This window comes from Passer montanus, unplaced genomic scaffold, assembly GCF_014805655.1.
Source record: "Passer montanus isolate IOZ18808 unplaced genomic scaffold, ASM1480565v1 scaffold205, whole genome shotgun sequence".
Classification (NCBI taxonomy): domain Eukaryota; kingdom Metazoa; phylum Chordata; class Aves; order Passeriformes; family Passeridae; genus Passer; species Passer montanus.
This window is the reverse complement of record NW_024366648.1, coordinates 26,518-42,074: the sequence shown is the minus strand read 5'-3', so window position 1 is coordinate 42,074 and position 15,557 is coordinate 26,518. Positions and strand designations below refer to the sequence as shown.

Genomic DNA, 15,557 nt, shown 5'->3' with positions numbered 1-15,557 from the left:
TAAACACAGAATTCATGACATCTAGCGAGTGCTTTGGGAGATCTACAGCCATGCTGAATAAAATGATCCATTTTCCATTTGGTTCTACTTTTGTACCAGATTTGGTTTTGCTGTTGGGATGTCCTGTTCTATTTCCTGAAAGATATTGAGAGTACTGTTACAAAGTGTCAGCTGGGCTTTTTTTCTCCTGGGTAAATAGAAGCTCAATGTTCAAGTTTCCCATGAGAAATCATCCATCATCCTTTTTTCTATTTCTACTAATCTGAAATAATTCATTATCATCCAAGATACTGTAATCCAAGATCTGGAGCTCACCAGTGAAAACAGCATCAACAGCATTCAGTATCAACAGCGTTCATCTTCTTTGCCCCTTTAGAAGCCCTCCGGGAATCCTGTGCAGTTAATAAACAACCTGCAGTTCAGTTTCATGGAATAATTGGCAGCTTTCAGGCAAGGAAGCCCAAGGATTCAGTTTTTGCACTGAAAAGTGCAAATACCAAGTTGAACAGTAACTCTGAATTGTTGTTCAGGTTAGAGTGTTGTATTGGAAGGTTGCAGGGACTGGATCCAGGGGGTGCCTGCTGGGCAAGGAGACCTTCTCTGCTGGAGAAGGTGCCTCACCAGTGGTTTGCTGGGTGTTCCTCTGGAGAAATGGGAAGTGATTTCTTAGGATTTCATGGCCTTACATGAGTTTTCCTACCCTGTGACCATTTCATGTTTGCAAAATGAAAAATCTTTCAAGAGAATCTGTTCATATGTCTGTAGAAAGTGTTCCTCCCAATACTGGGTCTTCATGAGGAGAAAATTTCTCCATTGCTTGGAGGCTGGGGCTGTTTCATGCCTTTGGGGGCCTCAGGAGCAGTGCAAGGACTTCTGGTGGAACACCTCCTTTGAGACAACGGCTTATCTTCATACTGGTGATGTTTCCCCTGGAGTCTCAAGATGCCAATTCAGGGCAGCAGCTCTGTGAAGAGGCAAATCCCATAACGGTGTAGCTGATGAGCTGGGTGACTGCTCTGAGGAGGCCTGCAAACTGTGCCTGCCCTGGGCACCAGTGAGAGGGAGATGGGTAATGAAAGCTGGCCTAGGGGTGATCGGTGCTCTGGTGGTGGATGCCATTACCTGTAGGTGTTAAACAGCTGCTCACACACTTCTGTTGTGTCCCTTGGTGTTTAACACCACTGCTGTTCAAAGTGCAGTAAAACCTTGGGACACAAGTGCTGGAAGTGAGGAGCTGCTTTCTGAGTGAGCCATGAGGCTTCCAGCTCCTGCAGGATTCTGAGAGTTGCAAAGGAGGGTTTAAGGTACTACATTTTTCAATATTGGATTTTTAAAAAAATTGTGAAGCACCACAGCCCAAGTCTGGGTTGTTGTGCCCTTTCATTGCAAGGATTTACCATAATTCATAAAGGTCTTTCAGGATGCAATTTTTTTGCTCCTTCAGCATTTACATGGTTCTTCCTTTGTTAGACCCAATGGTAATTTTATCATTCATTTCAGAGTCAGGAATATTTTAATCACAGCAGCCGTCAATCAATTACTTCTTTTTATGTTTATTTAATAACAGAACTGCAGGAGACCTCAGAAACTGTAACTGAGGGGGAGCCCTGCTTGCTCTGTTAGTTACAAATTAAATTTGTGAGGATGTGCCCCTAACCCAGACACTGCCCGATCTACAGAGCAACTGGAACCATGAGGAGCTGGCTCATGAGTTATGGGGGAAAGTGTGGTGGTGTGTTGCTTTTGTGAACCAAGCTTTGTTTAGATGTCATTTGTATTTAAACAGGGTACGGGCCACAAGCCAAATTTATATTCCCAGGTTTGCTGCTTTATTTCTGTTGCCTCAGAAGGCTGTGTAGTTACAAGAGCAGAACTAGCCCTGTGTTTGGGGCTAAAAATTCACTTTTAATATCTTGTATATTGCCATTTTATGTCAAAAATTATGTAAATATAGGTTTTGTTGAATACATGCATCTTTGTTGTGCAGAAACAGTTACTGATCACGGACTTTTTTAGCAAGAGTTATTCATCAAAAATATTTTACTTACATAGCCCTTCTCATGTCGTCTGGGAATCCATTTGAATTTTATTTAGGTTCCATTTAGGGTACAGACAGAGATGGCAACTTCACTGCACTGCTGTGATTTGACTCCAGGTTTCCAGAGAAGAACAGATGCTGCTTTAATCCACTGTAGCACAAAGCCCCAGTATTACGTTAAAGGGGAATGCAAATTTAGCTAAATAAATCCTTTTGCTTCCTTACAATAGACAAAAGACTAGAATCGTTCTCATGAAATAATTGTAGAGATGTCTTTAATAAAAATAAAGTAAAGAAGACAAGCTTTGGCATGATTAAAAAAATCAAACCATTTAGTCGCTGTGAGAGAAGCAGAAAATTAGAATGATGGCTTTGATAGCCTTTACTACAGGAAATTGATGTATTATATCTGTTAATGAGATTCTTTCAGTAGTTCAATGTCATCCCAGTTAAACTTGTGCTTACAAACAAAGGACACAATTCCCAGTTGCCTTCTGCTGTGCAAGCACAAACAAAATGCCACAGCTATGGTCTTGCATTTACATCAGTGGCTACATACAGGGCATGGCCATAGAAAAAGAATCCTTAGCTTGTTTTGAGGGATGCCTGTATTATTTAGTCAAAAAAAATCCAGTGGCCCCTAAAACTCAGCAGATTAACAAGGATGGATGTGTCCTGAACACAGAAAAAGAAAACGAACTTCCTTCTGTTTGTTAATATATATCCATGACCTTTCCAGTCATCCTCACACAAGGCAAAGGCAGCAAGGATGCAAAGCTGAAAGGTTTTCTGTCCCAGGGAGTATTTGCAGCCAGCCCTGACTCTGCGCTACAGGAGCATTCACAGTTTGTTTTTAATTTCATTTTCACTCCCCAGCTTTCTGGCAGAATGGGCCCAGCTCCATCTCAGATCACATGGAGAGCTGGAAATGGCAGTGGGACCCTGAGCTGCGTTTAACTCGAGTGCAGTGATGCTTTTTGCACCCTGGAGTAGGAGTGGTTACAGGAGATCATTCTGTTGTCATGGTCAGGCTGGGACAGGCCGTGTCAGTGCTTGCACAGAATTCCTAGGGTACACCCATGGGAAGGAATGGATTATTTAGTTGGGAGCTGGCCTGCCTTTAAAGACAGTACCAGAGACAGGGTTTCCCTCCTGGTTTGGGGGTTGTGCTCAGGAAGCCATCCTTCAAATGAGAGGGACAGCAGAGTTCCTGATCCAGCTGCAGCTCCCAGGGGTCTGGGTACAGAGAACAGGCCTGCATAAATCCCTGTCCTTCTGGTCTCATGTTGCAGCCTAATAGGTTTTCTCTCCATCTAACATCACTCTGTTTTCAATCAGGAATAAAATTATTTTTCTTTCTCTGTGGTTCTTATAGTAATGTGCTGTGAATTGGCTGTTGAGTTTCCATTCTAGAGGCGTCTGGGGTGATTCTCGTGCATCAAAGTTACCTTTTCACAAGGTGTTAAATGTTAGATAATGTCAGCTGTTCTTGGATTCATGAAAGGAAGTTCATTATTATTGTTTATATTTTCTTTTCTTGTGTTTTATTCTGTGAGCCTTGTTTGGAAGATACCAGTGATGTCGAGTATTATTAGAAACTGAAGAAGGAGCTGATTTTAATTCTCTTAGATTTGAAAGAATGGGACTTTACAGCTGATAGTTTCCTGTTGATACTATCATTAATGCCTTGTGAAGGGAGAGAGAACAGAGGATTATCTGGACTTAATGGAACTTGTCCCAAATGATGACAATGTGATGGAAACTTGGATTCTTTATGTGTTATTAAGAAGTCATTAAGATGTTTTTGATTAGGTTAGCATAGAAGAAACGTATTCCAGGTTTTCCTACCACAATGCAGCATGTTACACAAGACCATTTCCCACTGTCTTTGGTTGAGATTTTCAAAATCTGTCTTTGCACGATATCACATTTTCATTTCACAAAGTGGTGACCCTTCTTATCAGAAACTGGGCTTCTACCCCTGTCCTAAAAGACACTTTTCCATTGTGGAAAGATCTGTGAACTTTGCCATGATGAAGAACCTACAGATGACCAAGAGTTACCCAGGTTGTGTATTTCAGACTCCTGTTGTGGTTGAGCAGCCTCACGTGCAGCCCCAGCTAAGCCAAGCTGCATCCCCATTGCAGACTGTCACAGAATATTCCTGAGCTGGGAGGAACCCACAGGGATCCTGAATCCAACTCTAAACAAAAGGCAGTGCAGTGTGTTGGTGGTTCTGGGAGCCAGCAGTGCTGGGCAGCTGTGCTGCACCCAAAGGAAGCTGCAACATGCCCTGCACAGCCCAGAAACTGCTCCTCTTCTCTGTGTGTGCAGTAAAAGATTTCCAAGGCAGGAATTGCTACCTGTGTTACTCTTTCATTGTCATCAGTGAGGTGAGTCAGAGTTCTATTGAAGGCCTACACTTAATTCCTCTCTGACAGAGAAAGAGCTGTAAAATGTATAGACTCAGCATAATGGGGAGGAAATGTAAAAGGAAGGAAGTTTGTGAATGAGAAAAAGCATCTGTCAGCTCTTTAGCTGATTTAGAGGTTATGAGCAATCTTCTGAGGTCTCGTTTCTACAAGAGGGGAGATTTATGTGTGGTATCTTTGAGTGTGTCTGCAGATACCTTCTGTGTTTGAACACATTGCCTCGAACCTAAGGATCATCTACAACACTGTCTTTTCCACCAAGCCCCATACTTCCAACAAAAAAATCTCCTATTATTTGGCCTTAAACACTATGTTCTGTACACTCTGATATAAACCTTGGGTGTGCAGCAGAGGATAAAATCTCCCTTTTACGAGGATGCCTGTGATTACAGAGAGGTGAGCAGTGCTCCTGTTCCAGTGAGTTACAACACCTCTCTCCTGTTGTGGGCAGAGTGCTCAAGGCCAGTTCCTGCTCTCACTGGCTGGGTAACAACACCCTGAGCTTCCCTGGGAGCAGGAACAAATGCTGTGTTCTCATCCTTTTCTTTCCTACCTGCTGAGAGTTTCCCATGCCCATTTGCACTTAAACATTTCAAAATTACATTGTTTTCCCTTAGAGAAAACTGGTAGGGTTTCATTCTCTTTTTGGGTTGGTTTTTATTTTTTTGAGACTTGGCACAGCAAAGTTGGCAGTCAAAGTGGAGGGTTTGTGCAGTGATTAAAATGGAGTGGGACTTTCATATATACTTTCAGATTCAGTTAGATCTGTGAGAGGTTTCTCTGATCAAACTTGTACCAGCCCATCCTCTTTTGGATTGGCTTTTTAAAGTATGTAACTCTGTAATTTTTTTGAGTTTCATCTGTAACTACAGAGGGAAGTCAACCAACTACTAGAAGTTGAACAGTCCCTTTCTGATTTTAAAAGAAGATAATTTTGACCAACTGTTTCTTAAATCCTAGAGAGACAGCAAAGTATCTCATGTTCATCAGTGCCATTGTTTATTAGATAACTCATTAGATAATAGCAATATATAAGTCATGGAAAGGAAGTATTTTGGTTGTTCTAAATAGGTCCTTTTGTACACATTCATTTGCTACAGAAGTTAAAATATGGTCTAAATGAACACAGTTAGTGTTCATTTAGTTCTCTGAGACTTTGCTCAAAGAGACTTTACTCTTTCGGTACAGAAAGATGGTTTTGTTGTCATTTCTGCTGCATGGACCTTCTGCATGCTCTTTGTTTGTGCTGGTTCTTAATTTCCCTCACAGACTGGGAAACACTGGAACTTGTTCCCAGTGCTCTGTACTGTGTCGTAAGCATTTCAAATAGTTCAGGGGAAAACCTTTAAAATGAGTTAGGCTTTATTTGATCTAATTTTATATTTATTTTTTTATTATATTGATTTGATTTATATTAATTTTATTATATTTGATATGAGATAATTTTAACCATCTATTTAACTAGAACGTTCTAGGTATGACATTTCTGGGCCTGAAACATTGACTCATTGAATAGGAATTTGTTAAGCATCTTCAAAGTAGTTGATGTTTCTATCAGACATGGAACAGAAGAGGGGAAAGAAGAGTTTTATCCACCAAGACCTGACTGGGAAGAGGAAATCAAGGAAATCAGTGCTCGTCTCTGGCAGAAGCTGACTGCCAGCAAGCTGATTGCTCAGCAGCAGTGCTGTTCTCTCACCCCTTCCTGGGACAGGCTTGACACAACAGCTGAAGAGGTGAAAGAGGAGGATGGTTGGCACAGGACACCAAGGATTCTTGCATTGTATCAAATGCTGCTTCAGCTGTGTGTGCAAATCAGGGTTTTTCAGCTGCAGATACTAAATCTTCCTTTTTAAACTTAGCAGTGTCTGAAGGGCCTATCATATAGACAGTGGAATGTGTGCTCATATCTTGCTATCTTCAGTACATGTCATATATAGTGTGGCTTTGCTAAATTAAGAGGATTTCTGCTGCTGAATTGTGTATCTAAATAAATTGTAAATAGTTGAGGTCAAATTCTACTACAGCTGCATTGAGAAACTCCACAAATTTTTCAAGCTTATCATGTTGTGTAAAAGTTTGCTTAGGAGGGACAGGACAAAGTCTGCGGTGGGAGGCAGACCTTCACAGATTTTGTTAAGTGGTCCATCCCACAAACACCGCAGTTACATTAAAATTGTTAGCTCATTGAGAAACTCCACAAATTTTTCAAGCTTGTCATGTTGTGTAAAAGTTTGCTTAGGAGGGACAGGACAAAGTCTGCGGTGGGAGCCAGACCTTCACAGATTTTAAGTGATCCATCCCACAGACACCGCAGTTACATTAAAATTGTTAGCTATATTCCATGTAAGAAACAAAGCATCCTTTTGAAACATACAGAACATTTTGTGATCTTAATGTGTTTTATGCTGACACATCAAAAAGAAGAACTGGCCATAAAAAAACTTCAAAAATTCTAAAACTTGGGCTGGTTTGAGCCACAAGCCTCAAATTATCACCCCATAGTCATCTTTTAATAATACCCATTTTTTTTAAAGAGTTGTTGCTGAATAAACATATGCTGGGTGATGATTAACACAGATTGGCAGCGAGTGATGCTGGCTGACTTCACCTGAGATAGAAGTGAACATTTGTAAGCTCTACCCAGGTTCTGTTGGGGCTGCCTGTCCCCTTGTTACTTTTGCTAAATAATGACAGTAAAAGACAGCTTTGCCTTCAGCTGGAAGGTTCATGAGGCATTGAATGGTGCAGGTTGGGTGGATGCTTCTGTACGTTCTTGTGTCTGATGGCCAATATGATGCCACTGGTTGACAGAGGTGATCTAAGAGTTGGTTAACTTCCCTTGTGCTCCTTGGAAGCTGAAGATAGCCTCAATAAGCTTTTCCCAAAGGGATATTCTTAGTTCTTAACCCTGTTGTGATATTGCCTAAAATGGGTGGGTTGTTTGCCTCTATTTCCATCTCGCTGCTGTCCATGTCAGAAGATGCAGTGCATTCATTCCTGCATTCTGCTTCAGGGGGGAGAAAATAACCTCTCATCTCTGCTCTCTGCTGCTACTGATGGCATCTGAGAGTGTGGGTCAAAATGCCCTTTTTCTAGAAGTGTTTTCATTAATGCCTTTTATGGGGTTACTTGGTGAGAATTAAAGCTTGGCAGTGCCCAGGGGATGGGTGCTGGGGTTGTTGTGTTTGGGAATCAGGGCTTGGAGCAGCTGCAGGTTTGCAGGGCGCTCAGGGGTCCCTGCCTGTGGAGCTCTGCCCTCTCTCAATGCCTCTCAGACTGTTTGACTCAGGCTGCTGTCATTGGCACTCTCACCACAGAATATTACAGAATAAGTGACTGCTTTGTTAGGGTTTGCTTCTGAGACACATGCAAATGGTGTCTGGATTTTTCTTGCAATGATATTTAACTTCAGTCAGATGAATTACCTGGGACATTACTTTGATGTGCATTCAAAGGTTTCATTTGTTTTGAACAGAAACAGCTGAATTGAGAGTGCATTGGAAGTAAAACACATTGGTCAATATTTCTTTCCTGGATCAAAGCTTTTGTCACTGCCTGTGAATGCTGCTGTCCATCATAATGGCTTTGAACTCTTGGCAGGGTGTATTTGAAGGTAGATTGGTTGTTAATGTTATTGTGCTTATTGAATTCGGGGATTTGTGTAAGTTCTTAATATAATTGACTTCTGTTTACTAGACAGCACAAACCAGACATGGCAATAAGGACTAGGTTCTAGTTCAAACTGCATTAATAATAAGCTTCTGCTCAAATGTTCTCACTCCAGTGGAGAATATTGTATTGGGGGGTGGAGAAAAATGCTAAACCGTGGCTTGTGTGAAGTACATATGGCCAGTTCTGCATTTTGAGAAGTTAATGGAGAGCGTTTGGTGGGGTAATTGGAGATAATACAGTGCACACATCAGAGCTTTAATTAAATGCACCTCCTCGTTTATGGCAGAGAGCAGCACAGGTACTGAAGCACGAGGCAGCTTTGAAGCAGTGGGGTGTACCCTGTGCCAAAGGAGTGCTCGTGTGAGCTGAAGTTGTGTGGGGAGGCACAGCTCTGGAGAGCAGAGTTCTGCTTGCAATTGTCACTTAAAATTACGCATTCAAACCAGGGCTTCGTTGCACTTGTGAAGGCAAAGTTATGTGCAAGACACTGACTTTTGGAGAGGTTTGTTCCTATGTGGAATGCCCACATTTGGCCTAAACATTTTTGCTATTTGAGTGGTTTGTTTCAGCCGTCATGTTGGAAGTGTCTGGCCATGCCAGCTGCTGCAGCAGCTGCCACCCTGCTTCTCTCTGTTACCCAGTTAGTTCCACGGGCGACTTCTGGTCTGCTTTCTCTGGGCTAGGTAGAGAATTTGGATCTATTTCAAGTGGAGATCTATAATTAGGAGCTAAGATCAGAGTTTGACTGGTTTTAACCTCCACATTTTAAAAGATGGTTGGTGTAAAACAGATGCGTAGCAATTCTTCCTCCCTGGGCATTTGGACCTGTTTATACAGAATATTTATTTTTGAGTGAGGCAGAAGTTTTACTGGAAATGATGTTTATGAAATGAGATTTTAATGCAAAAAGCTTCACTCTGTGGTTTGCATTTAAATCCATCTCATAAATCCTAAGGCAGAGTCCCAAGAAGGTGTCTGGATACTTCAGCTGTGGATATGTTGATGTTTATGGGCAGAAAAGCTTCTGGGACAAAGGAAGGAGATGAGTTTGCTGAATTGTTCTGTGAGTAGATGTGACTTCAAGGGAACCAGCTTGACATGCATTTTTCTTGAAGAGGGAAAGTTATTGTATGGATCCAGAGAAAAGCAGGCAAGTGAGAGAAGGATAATTTGGCTGAGGAATTTAATGAAGAACCACTCATGCAAATGCTTCACTGTTGCAACAAATAAAATAAAGTATCGAATGTTCATTAAGCTCCATTTGAATTCAGGCTGCACTGACTACCTGGAGTTTTACTGCTGCTGTACCACAGCCCTGCTTTAAAACCTCCCTGCTTCCCAAAGAACAGAGCCCTTGGATTGTCATGGCCAAGCTGAGTGGCTTTATCACCTTGTGCTGACTAGAATTTTAAGCTGGGCATGTTTTTGTTGCTGTATTTGTGATACTCGTGCTGCCTTTCCGCAGTGTAGAAGAAAAGAAATTTATTCTGTGTACCCATGTGTTCATGCTTCTAAGGATCTGAAATGCTATGGAAAAATCTTTAAAGATGTAACAGCACAAACTTATTATATTGTCATACTTCTCTTTGTGTCCAAAACAATTTTTTAACAGGATTAATATAATGCTGATTGGTTCTCATGTGTGTACTATCCAGTTGTTAGGGCCTGTTTTCAATTTCATGTCTTTATATTACACTGTTGAAAGTCCATTCTGAAAGAGTGATGAAAATAATTCTGATTTCAGAGAATGCTCATTGTAAAACAGCTTCTCAAGCATTTGCTCTGTTCTGCTGGGAGGATCTTCTTGGTTCTATTTTAGAATGTTGCATGCAGTTTGGGTTTGGCATTTGCATTATTTAGAAACATGTTTCATTTCTTTGTTCCAAACTGAATCTGCAGCAAACTGGTTTGAACATTTGGGTGATTTCTGTAAGCATATGTTCCCATTATCTTCATATTTTATTTCTAAAAATGCACAGGGACACTTGACTGCTTGTAAACTGGGGGGTTTCTGGGGCAAGAGGCAGCACTGAATCATTCCTTGCATGTGATGGTATTGTTCTATACTTCCTTTTTATATGCATGTAGTTCTAAAGATACGGTTCTGGGCCTCAGGAGGAAAGGGACTTTCTGCTTTTCTGGTTTTCAGTTCTCTGTGTTTCATAGTATAAATTCTCTGACAGATAAATTCTTGTGCCTCTGCATCCAAAGCAGCAGCTCCTCTGGTCATTTTGCCATTAGTCAGTGGAACAGATAAATCCATGCTCATGGAAAAGCTTGCGGTTCGCTCCTTACTGGAATTCAGGTCTTTTTTAAAATTTCCATTTTAAGCTCAAATGTTGGAAGTTCTCTTATTTTCAAAATTTTGTCTTTATTGTGGATTTTTTTTCTTTGCTAATAGTTTGGCAAGATTTGAAGGAAAATGAAGGTGTGAATATAAAAATTAAAAATGAGGAATGATAGTAGATAGACAAACATCCTGAATAATATGTTATTGTTTTAAAATATGGTAGTGGATTTAGCATATTGGTGCTAATTACAGCCTTTGTGATTAGAAGTAACAATTGAAAGTGTAAAATGAGAGCCAGGGAAGAAAAGACCTGCCAGGCTTGTCCTGCTAAAGTGCCTGGAGAGGAAATGTTTTGCTTATGTCATGGCTAACCACACAACTGGAGAGGGAGAGAGGAGACAGAGCTTCTTCTTATTAGGTAGTTCTTGAAAGGAACTCATCCCTGAATAGTGGGAAATTACTGTAAAATCAGGATCTTTTCCTAGCAACAGCAGCTCCTCTCCTTTTTGTCAGCCTGGATTTTTTTAACGGCATTATAAGCTGAGGTTTATAGAGGAAGAAATTTTTGATAAAAATGCTGATTCAGTCAATGCTGTCAACTGTTTCCAAAAGTTATTTAGTTGCATAAAGTTTTTCAATGGCTCTATTTTTTTTTCATGCAAAGTCATATTAGTAATACTAATTATTTTAAAATATTTCATTTTCATTCTTTAGCTGTTCCATTGTCTGCTTCTTTGTAAAATACTTGCAAGCAACCTTTCACTTTTTCTGGCTTGACAGATAATGAGTGTCTATTTTTTGCTGAAACAGGTGTGCAATAAAACAGTTGGACTTATAGGTCAATTTCAGCTGTTTTGCATTCTCCTAATAATACACAATTAGAATATTCAACAGATTGCTGTGCTCACTAGTAATATGCAGTTGCACATTGCAGGGAGATAAACCAAATTAATCCACTAGAATTTTTTTTAAACAATGAAATTATCAGTAATTGTACTGGACATGTCTGGTAGGTTGCAGATGCCTCAAATTGGAGACCTTTATTAAAAAGCTATTCATAATTCCAGTTGGGACTTTTAATTAACATTTATTTAATACAATATATATGTATGCATATATAATAAAAGCATAAGTAATAATAATTAACAGTATTACATTGTCCATTTTTGTAGTGTGCTTAATATACTTAATTTCTCACCCATCAGAGAGAGGCAGTGTGTGCAGGGTGTGGAAGTGAAGCAGTGCTGGAGAGGTGTCTCAGCTACTCAGTCCCAGGGAGAATTCTCCTGGTTCTTGCTGCAAGCCTGGAGCAGAGTCCTTGACATTTTTGTGTGTTGGCAGTTTTAGTAAGTGCATAGATAAAAACCACCCCCATAACCCTGTAGTGACTGGCTCGTGTTCTGAGTCTGTGTTACAGAATTGTTGGGTTGGAGAAGCTCTCTCAAGCCACTGAGTCCAGCCATTCCCCAGCACTGCCAAGGCCACCCCTGCCCCGTGTCCCCAGGTGCCACATCCACACGGATTTTAAACTGTCCCACCCAGGGAACAGAGCACCTGTCCAGAGCAGCCAGTTTCTCCAGGAGAAGGCTGAGAGGAGCAGTGCCAAAGGCTTTGCTGAGGTCCCAGCAGGTGCCATCCACAGCCTGTCCCTCACCACTAAAGCAGGTCACCTTGTCACAGGAGGAGAGCAGGTTGGTCAGGCAGGACCTGCCTTTCCCAGCCCCAGGCTGGCCAGACCTGATCTGCAGGGTGACCTGCTCCATGACCTGCCCAGCACTGAGGTCAGGCTGGCACATCTGGAGTTCCCCAAACTCCTTCTTACAGGGGTGTTTCATGTTTGATAACCTGCAGTGACCCAGCCTGCTGGGGAGCGCTGGGACTTGGCTCAGGGAGCCCTGCTGCCAGCTCTGTGCTGCTCCCTCAGTGGAGCAATCCAACTTGCCATCCTTGCAGCTTCACACGAGTCATATTTGTTGACATATTTTTCTTCTCCAAACATATGTAAAGTAGAAGAAGTAGAAAGCAAGCTGCTTTTCTCTGCCAGTGAAGTTTCACTTTAATGAAATAATTCATATGGAGCTTCAGCTGCTCCTGAGAGGCCAGGAAGAGCTGAATGGGGGAAAGCCTTAAAGGCTGTGCACGTGTGTTTGCTGGAAGGGCTGTTGTTGTGCCTGTTGTAAAAGGCAATTACTTCCATGCTTCAAAGGTCAGGTGGCAGGGAATAGGCCCATGAACAAAATGAGATCAAGCATTAGAGTCAGTCAAGCATCACATTTATATCTGGAAAAAGTACAAAAGGCAAAGTGAAAATGAAGAAGAAACACTTAACTTTAGTCAGAACTCTTGGCAGATATCCTTGGTCAGAGCTCTTGGTAAGATATCCAACTTCCTGTGATTAGGGCAGTACCCTTTTTGTTGTGAAAAAGTTTGAGGGATCCATCGAAGGCAGCGTTATTAAAATGTCAACAGGAGGTTATAATCAGCATGGAAGGGTTATTAAATAGTTCACAATGCAAGGGTGAGGAAGGCAGAACACGTCAACAGAACCTAAGAAGATAATTCCAGCCTTCCTGTTAAAAACAAATTTGCCATGCTTGTATGGAAAGTACTTACAAATAAACTTGCAGCTAGGATGTGATGTCCAAAATAGCACAGTGCACAGCTGGCAGAACAGAGGAAGGAATTTCAGTGTTTAAAGAGAGAACATGAAGCAGCTCAGTATCATATCATGTCTTTAATGGATGCTTCAGAGAGAATGACCTGTTTGTTTTTAGCAGTGGTTACACAGTTTCAATGTCATCGGCAGAAGTCTGGATAGTTTGTCATTTTTAAGTTGAAAGCCAGCTATATCACAGAGGGAAAGGGATTAGTTTCCTGTCAGCTTCCTTTTTGGAAAAAGCAATGTGTGCACACTGCAAATATTTCCACCTTGGGTTAAGTATGTTTGAAAATACCTTTTGGTTGGAGTCATATTTTGATGGGCAAAGAGAGAGGACTTGCTTTCAGTTTTGCATGTTTATAGAAGCATTTTAAGAAATCTAAGGGGCTTTTTTTTTCTCCTTCCCTTTAAAAAGTACAAACTGTTCAAGCTGGGAGAGTTTGGCCAGGGTTAACCCTCAGCTCTTCAGTCAGTGGAGAACATTCTTTCAGGAATTGCTCTGTACTTTTTGAAGGGACAGCTGAGAGACAACAGGAGGACTTTGGTTTTTAAGTACATGTGAACGAAGGAAAAAAATACCGGGCATGGTGGGAAGGTGGGGTTTTACTTCTTTGGAGTTCGGATGTATCGTTCCTAAAACAAAAAAGTGCTGCTTGTATTGGTGCATGTGTGAAGTGTTTACTGAGTCTTTTGAGGAATTAAAAAAAAAAATCATTTTTCTGTCAATGCTTTGTGTACGCAGGATGAGACAGACAGTAAGTAGTGCTGTGAAACATGAAAAGATGGAAGAGTGAAAGTGCATGTGTTGCAATGTGAGAGTGCACTCCTGCAAATACAACCCAAATACAAATTGCTATTAGTCATCAGTATTTCAGAATACACCTAGGGCTGGCTTTTAAAATGTTTCCTATTGTGTGCAGCCCTTTTAATAGAAAAGGTGTTTTTCCTTTCCTTTATTCCATAGCAATAACAGCATTTGTGTGAAAACAAAGTAGTCTTTTGCTAGATAGGTGCTAGTGAGCTTTTTTTCACCTGAAACCATGTTGCTTTCATTAGCTAGAAACACTGTCCCTTGGGATGCTCCTACTCCAAAACCTGCCAAAAGTATCCCATGGGAGCAGTCTTTCACTAGCAGGGAAATAAATGAGATTTCTCTTGCAAGTACTTTTTCCCAACTTTAGTTTTTAGGAACATCATAGCTCTCAAGATCCATTAAATCCCTACCTCCATGAAACTAATCCTTATATGTCAAATTGTAATATAAGGCTAGGAAAATATTGTTTTAATTGGTCAAAGCAAAGAAAGACATAAATAAGCATCTGTCATTTTGAATGAAGAAGCTTGGAAATAAGCAGGTTATAAGAAATTAGAAGTTTTCAATCATTTTACAGAGTCATTCTTGAGTGACTTACTCAGGATGTTATTAGTAATTAGTGTATAAAGTTAAATAATGCTTGAAACCTCCATTCTCCCGTTTGACTCATGCTCTAAAGATGTCACGGGCATGGCAGATTGACACTTGCAAAAACTGCAGCAAAAACTGCAGCAAAACCTGCAGCAAAACCTGAGGTGTTTGTCATGAAAAAAAGCCACGTTCCCCTGTGACACCTGCATGCGAACAACAAAACTTGCTAGATGCCTACACAAAATGAAACTAAAGCAGAACTGTGCTGTTTGCTGTGGAGACTTTTGGTGTGCTGGGCTCACCCGAGGCTTCTGCTGTCTCTCTTGTGTTGTGCAGCGTTGAGGGGGAGGCTCCCAGCAGCGAGACCGGCACGTCGCTGGATAGCCCCTCGGGCTACCCGCAGGGCCCTATAACGCACAGCTCCGCCCTGAGCCCCGAGCACTACGAGCACCCCTACGGGCTCTACTCCATCGCGCCCGGCCAGCAGCGAGCCCGCCGGCCCAAGCTCCAGCACTCCACCTCCATCCTGCGCAAGCAGGCCGAGGAGGAAGCCATCAAACGGTCCAGATCGCTTTCCGAGAGCTATGAACTCTCTTCAGACCTACAGGATAAGCAGGTATTTGAGCTCTAGTACCTCGTTTGTGTCTGTGAATTGGGAGATGTCTTTTCTAGCATCACTTCAGTTGGGACCTTTAACTCCGTTATTCTTTGTCCCATACACTTTCCCCACCTCCTACAGAAAAGTGTAAAATATATTAACAGTTTAATTGAGATTTAGTAGTTTTAACAGTTAATACTGTTAAAGAAAAAAAACGGTTTTGGAACTGAGCTTTTATGCTCCAGGAGCGTACTAGAATGTAATCATGCAAAATATTTTTCTAAGAAAATGAGTCATTTTGAAACCCAGGTGTTTTTGTTGTCACAGAAAGGAAGGAAGAACTTATTGCAACTGATACTCTCTTATATCTGTGAGGTGAATTAATATATTTTGTATTTTATGGTGGAATTTACAGATTACTATTCCGTTCATCATTGGAGTTTTGAGTTTTTACTTTCAA

At 41.3% G+C, this 15,557-nt stretch overlaps 1 protein-coding gene across 10 annotated transcripts in view; it reads left to right on the top strand.

Annotated features, from left to right (window-relative positions):
- The window catches only part of IQSEC1 (IQ motif and Sec7 domain ArfGEF 1), a 271,042-nt gene that overhangs the window by 229,408 nt on the left and 26,077 nt on the right, over nt 1-15,557 (top strand). For all 10 annotated transcript variants that reach the window (XM_039708566.1, XM_039708564.1, XM_039708563.1 and 7 more), the window contains one exon: nt 14,836-15,115. In XM_039708566.1, coding sequence (XP_039564500.1) covers nt 14,836-15,115 — 280 coding nt within the window. The remainder of the gene's footprint in view (nt 1-14,835; nt 15,116-15,557) is intronic.